Below are 11,466 nucleotides of genomic sequence, written 5' to 3' on the forward strand. Positions count from 1 at the left end.
GGCCCCCGCCGAGGGCTTGGGTTTGCCTTGAAAAACCAGGAAACCGAGTGGGAAAGTGCCCAGTGAAGGACAGGAACGGGCGAAGGGAGAGCAACCAGGATGGAGCTGGGGCCCGGTGTGCGGGAGGAAGGGAGCCTGGCCGTGGCTGTGTGCTCAGCAATAGGAAATGCTTTATTAGCTGGGAGTGGTGGAGACAAGCCAGGCAGGAAGAGGCAGTAATAAGAAACATTTTTTTGACTTCTCCCACATCCAGACCACAGAGCGTTTGCCAAGCGGCTGCGTTCGGACAACGGGGCCGCCGAGCCGAGCCTCCGGGACGGGGACAGAGACATTCCCACATCGGGACGGGCAACCGTGGGGCCGGGCCGGGCGGCGGGAGGGGAACAGACCCATGAAGCTCCTCCAAGCCGGGGCGCACGGCACGGAGCGGGGCTGCCCCGGCTGAGCTCGGCACCGCGCCCGGGAGAGCCCCACCGGGGCCGGGCAGCGCCGCGGGACCCTGCGGGACACGGATGCTGTAGGTGAGTGGGGAAGCACCGTGGGGTCCAGGACTGCGCCGAGTTCAGCAATTCTCTCCTGATTTACCCCCCGTGCACCTGAAATCAGGATTTGGCCCCGTTTCCTTCGCGTGCAGCGGGACGCTGGGGTTGACGTCAGGGTTAGCGGAGGCTGGAATCAGGGTTCTGGTGGAGCCGGGAGCGTAAATCTGGATTTACACCAGTGCAATAGTAGCAGCATCTGTCCCCAGGTCCTTGTTAAAGAGCTGAAATAATACCAGGCTGCTACCGAAAATCCAGAGCTGACATCGGAAACGGGAAATTTGGGTGTATTTTGAAAAAGCACAGGGGGAAAAGGAGGGAATGTTGACACGTCCCCTAGCCGGGGGCGGGAGCGAGGGCACTGGGGCACCACCACAGGACGCGCCACCTCCACGCGTCCCCTCTGCAAAGCCAAAGCCCCGCTCCCTCGGAGGAGGAGTGGGCAAGGAAGAGCCAAGCGGCCACTAAAGAGCCTCCATGTTCCGAGGAAAGTGCCTGAAGCGGAGCCGGTGCGTCTTGCGCCGTGGGAGTGCTGCCCCACCGCCGGCACCCGGCCCGTGCCGCGGGGTCACGGCAGGAACGGTCCCCTCGTCCCCGCTCTGCACGAGGAGCCCCGCAAAGAGATTCCCACGAGCTGGTTTTGCCGCTCTCTCTGTGTGTCTCTTCTTTACGACACGGCGATGCCCGTCGGTGCAAGGGGGGCCGGGGCCGCACAGCCCACGCGTGCTGGTCCCCGAGCTGACCCAGAGGATGCAAACGGCTTCGCTGCGTGCGGGACCACGCGGCTGCGGGGAGGGAGGACAAAAACCTCCGTCTGCTGCCTGAAACCAGGCTGGAGCCTTGGGAATCGGCAGCAAAGCTCTTGCTGACTCCGACGTGTCCATCCAGCCCTTCGCACCCGCAGCTGGTGCTGTCAGCGGCCGGCACAGGCCTGGCTCCCCCGGCTTCTCTCCCCTGGCCCCGGCACGAGGGTCCCCGCCGTGTCCAGCTCCCTGCGAAAAGGCCAAACAGAGCAACTGAGTCACGGGCTGCATCCTGCAGCAAAGCCCCCCGGGAGCAGCAGAAACTGCAGGGGAAGGCGGGAGCACCGCGATGGCAAAGTCCTGCCGAGCCGCCCCGGGAAGAGCAAAGGACCCTCTGGTCACCCCTCGGGATTGTCCCCAGGCTCCCGCCGCCTCCCCCCAACAGCCCCTTCGCTTTTCTCCCCGTGGGGTCACAGGGAAATTCCCCCTTCCCCGGGGCTGCGTCTTGCTCTGGGCCCCCCCAGCCCGCCGGCACCGTGGCACCGCTGCCAACCCCTCCCGGCTGCTTCTGCCAGCGCCCACACCCCTCCAAGAGCTTTCAGTTGGGATTTTTTTCCTTCTCCTGACGCTGCCACAAATCCCCAAGGACGGAGGGATGGAACACGGTGACACGAGCTGCCACCAACCCCAGCCAGGCCGGGGAAGATGCTCCTGACAGCGGAGCTCCAGCACGAGGAAGGTCGGGGACAGGGATGGGGACGCGGGGGCTGGTTTGAAGCGTTACAGAAGCCCCCAAGACGCTTTTCCCGTGGGATGCCGGGGCGGGGGGGTGGCTCTGGGTTAATGTTTGCCTTCGGTTAACGCCGACAATCCCTGTGGTGTTGTTGCGTGTCCAGAGAAGTTTTGGGCGAGGCCCTGACCAGATAACCTGCAGCCGTCTAACGGCTCGGGATGTTATGGACGCGCTCCCCAGGAGGGAATTCACCACCCGGGAGTCTCGGCTTCTCTTTAAAAAGCTGCATTTTGCAGCTCTCAAGGAGAAGCTGCGCCTGGGAGCATCCTGGAGGCTCAAGGAGCAGCAGCCCAACTCCCAGGGAGTTAAATTTTTAAAATAAAGCTGATTCCGGCCCAGCCGAGGGACCGGCCACTGCTTCAGCCGAAGATCAGCCCCGGGCACCGCTCCTGGCACGGGGCACCCAGGACCAGACCCCGGGACCCAACCGCCGTTTCCTCCCCACGAGCAACAACCAAGCGAGCTATTTCGGGGAGGAAAAGCTCATTTTGCACCGTGGCCGGAGCCTGCCTGGGTCAGTCTTGTACGTGTGTGCTCTCGAGGGCCGAGCTTGCGTGACTTCGCTTCCCCATCAAGGCCAGAATCTAAACAATCTTGATTCCTGTCCCGGCAGCCCTGGGCAGGGCTCCTTCAATTGCAGGAAACGAGACTTTGGCGTGTTTATGTCGGGAACCGCGAAGAATAAGCTGAGGAGGGGCTGGGGAGCCCAGGCTGAGCTCTCAGCCGTGCGAATGGGGCAGCAATGCCGGCAGGGCGGGGGGCAGCACCGGCCCCACCGTGTTTGGCTTGGCAGAAACCTCTTTTTCACAAGGGAAAAAAAAAAAAAAAAAGAGAGACAAAAAATAGCAGAACTTCCCCCAAAGGCGCAGCTGGGGAATTTTTGGCTGCCCGCAACGCCTCTGCTTGTGTCATCGATAAGCTCCGTACAAAAACCCCGCCGGGATCAAGCCCCGGAGCGTGGCCGAGCTGCGGTGGGGGTGAGCGACGCGGCGCGGGGGCTCTCGGGACGGGTCTCGCCAACCCCCGGTGCCGCGGCATCGCCCGCTCGCCGTGACCCGACGGGACTGGCAGCGGCTGCGATTTTGCAGCGCGGGAGCCACGGGAATGGTGGCAAACGCCGGGATGGGGGTTGCTGGGGTAAAGGCAGGATGTTGGGGCAGCACGGGCACGGCGAGCTCCCCGTTCCGGAGCGCTCCCGAGTGCCGTGGGGCTGTGCGTGGGGTCCCACGCTGCCGTCCGGGGGTCCCCCAAGCTCCCCAGGTCCCGGGGATCTGCTCTCAGGAAGGGCTGGACCCGGGATGTCCGGAGCCAAACTCCGCTGGGAAGCGACACATCCTACCCCGCACCCCTCCGCCCCCCCTCTCCCTCCCTGCCGGCCTCCAGCCTTCACCACAACCCCCCAGTTCCTTCCCAAAGCCCCCGTGGTCGCCGCCAGCCTGGCAACGAGCCCCTTGGGGCGCGGGGGGGTGCGGGGGGCTGCGTCTCACCCCTGTGCTCCCCGCAGGAAGATGCCGTGCGGAGCCTGCGGCCGGGCCGTGCTGGCGCTGATGACGCTTTCCCTCGGCTTCGCAGCCGGTGAGTACCGAAACAGCCACCGGCCGCTCGCCGCCACGTGCTGGGCCCGGGGTGGGGGGGGGTAAAATAAACCCTCGGCTCTTTGGGAATGTCATCGCTTGCTCAAAATAAACCGCCAAGGAGGGCAGCTCGTTCGAGCGCGCCTGGAGCGGGCGCCCAGGGAGGCAGGACTCCTCGGGGACCCGCGTCAGCCCCAGCGAGGGGCTTCCCCCTGCGGGACGGTGGCCTGCCTCCCAGAGAGCGGCTCTGCTTAATTAATTACGGTTCATCAAGTGCTTCGGCACCACCGGAGGGGAGACGGGGAAAAGGCGTGTGTGCGCGGGCGAAGGCGGCTTTTCCCAGCGGTGCTGATGGTGGGGAGAGGGGACGAGCTGCTCCCCCGGGGGAGCACCAGGGTGACCCCCGGGCTGGGGGCTTGTGCAGGGAGGACCGAGGCTGCGAGGCCGTGCCGGGGAGGAGCAGCAGAGCTCACAGTGGGGTCAAGTCCCCACCAGGTCCCCGTCCTGCCCACGGGGCCACCAACCCCCGGGGCTCCCCGACCTGGCCCCGCCACCACCCCACGGCCCCGGCACCGGGGTGGCCTTTGGGGCAGGGGGGTGACAGGCCTAGGAGGGGGCCTGGCCACAGCTGCGCGTCCCCTCGCCGCTGTCCGTCTGTCCCCTCGCCGCCGTCTGTCTGGCTGCCCTCGCGCTGAACTCGCTGATTCCAGGAGGGATATTTTCTGCACAAAAGGGCAGAGCTAAATCAGGAGGTTGGGAGCGTGGCCGCCGCTCCGGCACCGCGGCGCGGGGAAGCGCCTTGGGAGCGGCCGGGAATGCTCCGGGAAAGACCCCGGGTTCGGGGGTTCCTGAAACGCAGCGTCCCCGCAGCTCCCGCTGGGTCTGGGGCTTCGGGGCCCACCCGCGCGGGGTGTTCCCATGTCCTCGGGGACCCCAGGGGCAGGATGTGACCCTGTGCGCTGTGACCCAGCGCATCCCAGTTAATCCCAGTTGGTGGGGCTGGGTACACGGCCCCTCCGCTGCCTCCCTGGGGGCGCAGGGACAGGAGACGACCCCCCCAGGTTTGGGGTTGGCACTTGGGTCCCAGCCGGGAGCAAGCGATTTCCCGGGAGGTCTCAGGATGGGCTCGGCTGTGCTGAGCACCCACAGCCGCCTTCCCCAGCCCCGACCACGGTGGTCCCCAGCTTCCCGCTCTCCAAATCTGGTTCAGGAGTTTTTAGGCCAGATGTCACTGTCCCCAAAGCCACTGGCACGGCCCAGGCCGGGCAGCGGGGTGGCCCCACGGCACAACACGTCCCCTCCACGTCCCCGCAGACGAGCTGCTGTGCGCCTGCGACGTGCCACACTGCAGCCAGCCCACCTGCACCGGCACCGTGTGCTTCGTCAGCAAGAGGAAGGAGGAAGGAACCGTCACCCAGCACCGGGGCTGCTTCTCCCAGAACATCCTGGAGAACTGCCACACGCCCGTGACGGAGCAGTACGGCATGAAGTGCTGCAGCTCCAGCATGTGCAACGCCGAGCTGGAGATCTTCCTGCAAGGTGACGGGGGCACCAGCCCCTCCGAGGAGCCAGGGGTGGGGAGGGGGGAGAGGGGCAGAGCAGCCCACGCGGCTGGAGATGGGGTGGGGTGTCCAGATCAGCTCCCTCCTCGCTCAGCGCCTCGAGGGTCACCCTTTCCCAGGTGGGACAGGGCCAGCGCGGTGTCCTCAGGTGTCCCTTCAACCCTGGAGCCACCCGCCCAGCACCAAGCCCCAAGATCTCCACCCTCCCCGACCCACCTTCATGCTCCCATCCATCCTTTGCCCCCTCGCCCCCAGGAGAAGAGGACCTGAGCAAGGCGCCTTCCCTGCCCAACCTCCTCCTGATGATCTTCGTCCCGCTGCTCACCCTCCTCGTCCTCGCGGCGCTCACGGCGCTCTTCTGCTGGAAAGTGGCCCAGCACCGCCACAAGAAGAGCGACCTGGGGGACACGGACCTCATGCTGAAGGCATCGATGTTGGGAGACAGCACTTTAGAGGTGGGTGAGCTACAGGGGGGATGCCAAATGCCCCCGAGTTGCAGGAGGGAGGGAGGTGACGGGTGTGGGGTGGCCACCGGGCTGACCCCACTGCTGGCCCCGCTGCGCAGGACTTGCTGAACGACGACTGCACCACGGGCAGCGGCTCGGGGCTGCCCTTCCTCGTCCAGCGGACGGTGGCTCGGCAGATCACCCTCGTGGAGTGCGTGGGTAAGGAGAGTGGGCACGTACAGGGGGGTCCAGCCCCCCCAGATGGTGCTTGGGCTCGTGCCGGACCCTTTCCCCCAGCACCGCCAGACGGGGAGGGGGGTTGGACCTGATTGTCTCAGCCAAAACTTCGTGGAGACCCCAAGTTCTTCCCCATCCTGCAGACGGGGGAGGGAGAGAGCAGTTGGTCAAGGTCAACAGACCTTGGGTTCATCACGGTGGATGTGAGGAGGGGGCCGGGGGCCGGGGGGGGCCGCGTGACGCGGTGCCGTGGCCGTGGCAGGCAAAGGACGCTACGGCGAGGTGTGGCGAGGCGTGTGGCACGGCGAGAGCGTGGCCGTGAAGATCTTCTCCTCCCGGGACGAGCAGTCGTGGTTCCGCGAGACGGAGATCTACAACACCGTCCTCCTCCGGCACGACAACATCCTGGGTGAGTGCGGGGGGCCGGGGGGGGGCGCTGGGAGGGGGCTGCACGGTGGCTCCACGGGCCTGGCGCTTCTCCCCGAACAGGCTTCATCGCCTCCGACATGACGTCGAGGAACTCCAGCACCCAGCTCTGGCTCATCACCCACTACCACGAGAACGGGTCGCTCTACGACTACCTGCAGAGGACGACCTTGGACGTGGAGACCTGCCTGGGGTTGGCCTCCTCCATCATCTGCGGCCTCGTCCACCTCCACGTGGAGATCTTCGGCACCCAGGGCAAACCCGCCATCGCCCACCGCGACCTGAAGAGCAGGAACATCCTGGTGAAAAGCAACCGGCAGTGCTGCATCGCAGACCTGGGTGAGATGGGGGTGGGATGCGGAGCCCTGGGGATGGGGTACCCTGGGGATGAGGTACCTCAAGGATGTGGTACCCCAAGGATGAGGTACCCCAGGGATGCGGTACCCCAGGGATGCGGTACCCCAGGGATGTGGTACCCCAGGGGTGTGGTAACCCAGGGATGCTGTACCCCAAGGGTGTGGTACCCTAAGGATGCAGTGCCCCTGGGATGTGGTACCCCAGGCATGAGAAGCCCCAAGGATGTGGTACCCCAGGGATGTGGTACCCCAAGGATGCAGTACCCCAGGGATGTGGTACCCCAAGGATGCAGTACTCCAGGGATTCAGTGTCCCAGGGATGCAGTGCCCCAGGGATGAGGTGCCCCAAAGATATGGTCCCCCAGGGATGCTGTACCCTAAGGATGTGGTACCCCAGGGATGCAGTGCCCCAGGGATGAGGTGCCCCAAAGATATGGTCCCCCAGGGATGCTGTACCCTAAGGATGTGGTACCCCAGGGATGCAGTGCCCCAGGGATGAGGTGCCCCAAAGATATGGTCCCCCAGGGATGCTGTACCCTAAGGATGTGGTACCCCAGGGATGCAGTGCCCCAGGGATGAGGTGCCCCAAAGATATGGTCCCCCAGGGATGCTGTACCCTAAGGATGTGGTACCCCAGGGATGCAGTGCCCCAGGGATGAGGTGCCCCAAAGATATGGTCCCCCAGGGATGCTGTACCCTAAGGATGTGGTACCCCAGGGACGTGGTACCCAGGGATGCAGTGCCCCAAGGATGCAGCATCCTGGGGATGCAGCTCCAGCACGGCACTGACCAGGGCCGGCGTCCCTCCAGGACTGGCCGTCATGCACTCCCAGGGCAGCGACTACCTGGACATCGGCAACAACCCCCGGGTGGGCACCAAGCGCTACATGGCCCCCGAGGTGCTCAGCGAGCAGATCCGCACCGACTGCTTCGAGTCCTACAAGAAGACGGACATCTGGGCCTACGGGCTGGTGCTCTGGGAGATCACCCGGCGGACGGTGGTGAACGGTGAGCGCCTCCCGGCCGGCTGCCGCGCTCTCGACGCGGCTCTGCGCCCGCTCCCTCCTTCCCTCCTTTTTGTTGCTTTTTTTTTTTTTTTTTTATTTCCCTTCGCCCAGAAGATTAGCTGTAAATTATAAACACTGTAATCTAGTGTCAGCACCCGGCTCCCTGATTAAAGGGCCCATTAGACTCAATCAGCGCTTTGTTTGTTCAGCGCTGATTAGAAAACAAGCGGCGTCGAGCGCTGCCTGGAAACCGGCCACGGCCGGGACCTCCGGCCGGCGGAGCTTGGCTTGGGGGGACAGGGAGGGGGACAGGGATGGGGACCCCCACGCTGTGGAGGAGCCTCCTTGGGGCTGCCCAGCCAACACCGCTCCCCACCAGCAAGTCCATTAGAAGCATTAATTAAACGGTGGGCGCTGGTGGGTGAGGCAGCAGGTCCCCCCGGGGTGTGGACTGGCCGGGATAAGCTCATTTACTGCCCCGGGGCTCCTTCGGATTAAACATTTACTCCGAATTACCAAAGCCATGTGCAGGGGATGACCTTCAGGCAGCTGGTTTTAACTCTTCCAGGCACTCTCACCCTCCAGGATGGGCTGTGCAGCCCCCCAGGGCAGCGGGGACAGGGGCTTCGGGGGACCCCGAGGTTCAGGACACCCCTCCCCGGGGTGCAGGGAGCTGGGGGGGTGCTCAGGGAAGCCTAGGGGGGTTAAACCCCGCTGACACAGACATATGGAGGCACTAAGCGGGGATTAGCTAGGCCAGCTGCCGGGCTCGCCATGGGGCTGCCGGACGGAGGTGTGGGGCTGCGAGGTGGCATCGGTGCCGGGAGCTGGGGCCGGTGCTAGAGCCGGGGCTGGAGCTTGCCCCCGCCCCCCCCGTGCTGGCCCAGCGAGGGCCCGTGGCACAGCCGGGGCGGGAGCCACATGCCCCGTGGGCAGCGTCACCGTGCTGCAACGGGGCAAATCGCACCGGCAAGTCCCGGCGCCCCACGTAACCCCCCCGAGGCAGGGTGCAGGTCGGGCATGCCGGCCCCCACAGGCACCCCGTGATGTGCAGGGTGGGGGGTGAACCCCGCCGCCCTCACGCCGCCCCCCCGACCCCCCCACAGGCATCGTGGAGGAGTACCGGCCGCCCTTCTTCGACGCCGTCCCCAGCGACCCCAGCTTTGAGGACATGAAGAAGGTGGTGTGTGTCGACCAGCAGACCCCCGTGGTCCCCAACCGCCTCTTCTGTGACCCGGTGAGTCCCCGGGGGGGCGGCCACTCCCCCTCCCACCCCAAGCTCGACCTCTGCTCCCCATTAAACCCGTCAGTTTTCCCCTCTTTTTTGTGCCTCCCCCAGGTTCTGTTGGCACTGGCGAAGATCATGAAGGAGTGCTGGTACCAGAGCCCCTCGGCCCGCCTCACCGCCCTGCGGATTAAAAAAACGCTGAAGAAGCTGAACAATTCCCTGGAAAAGCCCAAAATGGAGCAGTGAGCGCCGGGCACGTGCCGGAGCTGGTCACGGGCTGCACGGGGGACAGCGGCAAAGCCAGCGCCGGGATGGATCCCAGTCACAGAGGGGGTTTTGCTCGCAGCCCCCACTTCTCCTACCCCTCCTTGGAGCCTTTTTAATTTGCAAGGAGGGAAAAAATAGGAAAAAAAAAAAAAAAAAAAAAAAAACCAAGCAAGGGAGGAATCTTCCAGCCTGGTTATAAAAATACCCCCCGGATCCGTTATCCGACGCCGGCCTGTCTCGCCTGCCCTGCAGGGATGGCAACAGGCCCCCCCCCCGGCCAGACGCCACGGCTGAGGGGCGAGCAGGCGCCGCGGCCCCCGAGCCCAGCCAGGCACCCATCCCACGGCTGGCACCCAACGCAGCACCCAGGCAGCGGGTGCTGCCCAAACCTGCCTGCCCGGCGCGTTGGCAGCGGGACGCCGCGGGCTCGGCGGCGGCAGGAATTCCCCGGCAGGGCCGCGGTGCCCGGCGCGCCTCTCGCCGAAGGAGATCTGGATTTCTCTGGGGAAGGATGGGCCAGGGGCAGCATCCCCCCAGCCGGGCTGGATTCGCACCCCGACACCTCTCAGGGCTCCCCAGGACAAGGAGCTGCCGGCACCGAGCGTCGCCGTGCCGCAGGGACCCACCGATTCGGGGACTTCCGCAGCCGCGGTGGCTTGACCCTTCCTCGCCGAGCAGCTGGCAGCGCCCCCCCTCCCCTTTCCAAGCCCTTTGGGTCTTTGCCAACATTTTGGTGTTTTTTGGGGTGTTTTGGTGCACCCTGTGACCAGGCTGCACCGTCCACCGCCCTCCCCAAAACCCCCCCCGCCACGTTCGGAGCCATTAGGACCAGGGTCCAGGATGTTCAGCAGAACCAGCTTTGCGCCTTACTCCTTAATTATTTAATTATTAAGATTTAATATATTTAATAAAGTGTAAAGCTATTTTATCACTTCACAGCTGCCAAACCTCCCCCCTCAGGCAGCGGGCAGGATGAGACCCCCGGCGCTTCTGCATGGCTTCATTTATTGCTCCAACACCGTGTAGCTGCCGTGTATCCCCCGGCGGATCCCACAATAAACCTCGCTCCAGCCTCGTGCCAACCCTCTCCCTGCACCCGCGAGGGGCCGGGGCTGCACCGGCGGGGGGGCTGCGGCTGCCGACCCCCCCACTTTTGGGGGTTTGATGTGCTGATGGGCTGGCGGCGAGGGTAAAGCCCCCCCGGGATGAATGGGGAGCTCGGGAGAGTGGAGCTGTTGGGGGGTTTCGGCCCCTGCGTGTTCCCGACGTGTCGCTGAGGTCAGCCCAGGCTCATCGTGTCCTGCTCGTGTCCCGCTCCCAGTTAGGGACTGGGAGAAACTGGTCAGCAAAGGGCGGCTGCTGGCCCTCTGTGGGGATGGTGCGAGGCTGAGGGATATGTAGGGGTGAGCAGGGCAGGGTTTGGGGTGCCCTGCCCAGGGTTTAGGGTGCCCTGGCCCAAGGCTCAGGTTGCTCAGCCCAGGGTTCGGGGTGCCCCGACTGGGGTTTGGGGTGCTCAGCTCAGGATTTAGGGTGCCCTGGCCCAGGGGACTCAGCCCAGGGTTTGGCGTGCCCAGTCTCAGGTTTAGGGTGCTCAGCCCAGGGTTTGGGGTGCCCTGACTGGGGTTTAGGGCGCTCAGCCTGAGATTTAGGGTACCCAGCCCAGGGTTTGGGGTGCTCAGTCTCAGGTTTAGGGTGCTCAGCCTGGGATTTAGGGTGCCCTGGCTCAGGGGACTCAGCCCAGGTTTTGGGGTGCCCTGACTGGGGTTTAGGGTGCTCAGCCTGGGATTTAGGGTGCTCAGACTCAGGTTTAGGGCGCTCAGCCTGAGATTTAGGGTACCCAGCCCAGGGTTTGGGGTGCTCAGTCTCAGGTTTAGGGCACTCAGCCTGGGATTTAGGGTGCTCAGCCCAGGGTTTGGGGTGCTCAGTCTCAGGTTTAGGGCACTCAGCCTGGGATTTAGGGTGCTCAGCCCAGGGTTTGGGGTGCTCAGACTCAGGTTTAGGGCACTCAGCCTGGGATTTAGGGTACCCAGCCCAGGGTTTGGGGTGCTCAGTCTCAGGTTTAGGGCACTCAGCCTGGGATTTAGGGTACCCAGCCCAGGGTTTGGGGTGCTCAGTCTCAGGTTTAGGGCACTCAGCCTGGGATTTAGGGTGCTCAGCCCAGGGTTTGGGGTGCTCAGACTCAGGTTTAGGGCGCTCAGCCTGAGATTTAGGGTACCCAGCCCAGGGTTTGGGGTGCTCAGTCTCAGGTTTAGGGCGCTCAGCCCAGGGTTTGGGGTGCCCAGCCCGGC

General features: G+C 64.7%; 1 protein-coding gene across 3 annotated transcripts; it reads left to right on the plus strand.

Moving 5' to 3' along the window:
- Positions 1 to 386: 386 nt before the first annotated feature.
- ACVRL1 (activin A receptor like type 1) lies at positions 387 to 10,114 on the plus strand. Of its 3 annotated transcripts, none has more exons than XM_074929703.1 (10): positions 387 to 521; positions 3,580 to 3,650; positions 4,964 to 5,188; positions 5,467 to 5,666; positions 5,777 to 5,876; positions 6,157 to 6,303; positions 6,384 to 6,659; positions 7,487 to 7,684; positions 8,790 to 8,920; positions 9,023 to 10,114. In XM_074929703.1, exons 2-10 carry the CDS (start codon positions 3,584 to 3,586, stop codon positions 9,155 to 9,157), a joined length of 1,479 nt encoding a protein of 492 aa, XP_074785804.1. In that variant the 5' UTR covers positions 387 to 521; positions 3,580 to 3,583; the 3' UTR covers positions 9,158 to 10,114. The 3 variants fall into 3 exon arrangements, 2 of the variants coding, with proteins under 2 accessions (XP_074785804.1, XP_074785803.1); XR_012635341.1 differs by lacking the exon at positions 387 to 521 and adding an exon at positions 2,139 to 3,052 and having other exon boundaries at positions 9,023 to 9,162; XM_074929702.1 differs by lacking the exon at positions 387 to 521 and adding an exon at positions 2,921 to 3,052 and having other exon boundaries at positions 8,790 to 10,114.
- Positions 10,115 to 11,466: the final 1,352 nt, after the last annotated feature.

The sequence above is a fragment of the Athene noctua genome, chromosome 30 (assembly GCF_965140245.1).
Source record: "Athene noctua chromosome 30, bAthNoc1.hap1.1, whole genome shotgun sequence".
NCBI lineage: Eukaryota > Metazoa > Chordata > Aves > Strigiformes > Strigidae > Athene > Athene noctua.

Excerpts from the sequence above, each read along its gene's own strand:
- ACVRL1 (XM_074929702.1), top strand. The coding sequence starts at position 3,584 with ATGCCGTGCGGAGCCTGCGGCCGGGCCGTGCTGGCGCTGATGACGCTT. Across the intron at positions 5,667-5,776 it reads TGGGAGACAGCACTTTAGAG|GACTTGCTGAACGACGACTG; the intron begins GTGGGTGAGCTA and ends CCCGCTGCGCAG. Across the intron at positions 6,304-6,383 it reads CCGGCACGACAACATCCTGG|GCTTCATCGCCTCCGACATG; the intron begins GTGAGTGCGGGG and ends CTCCCCGAACAG.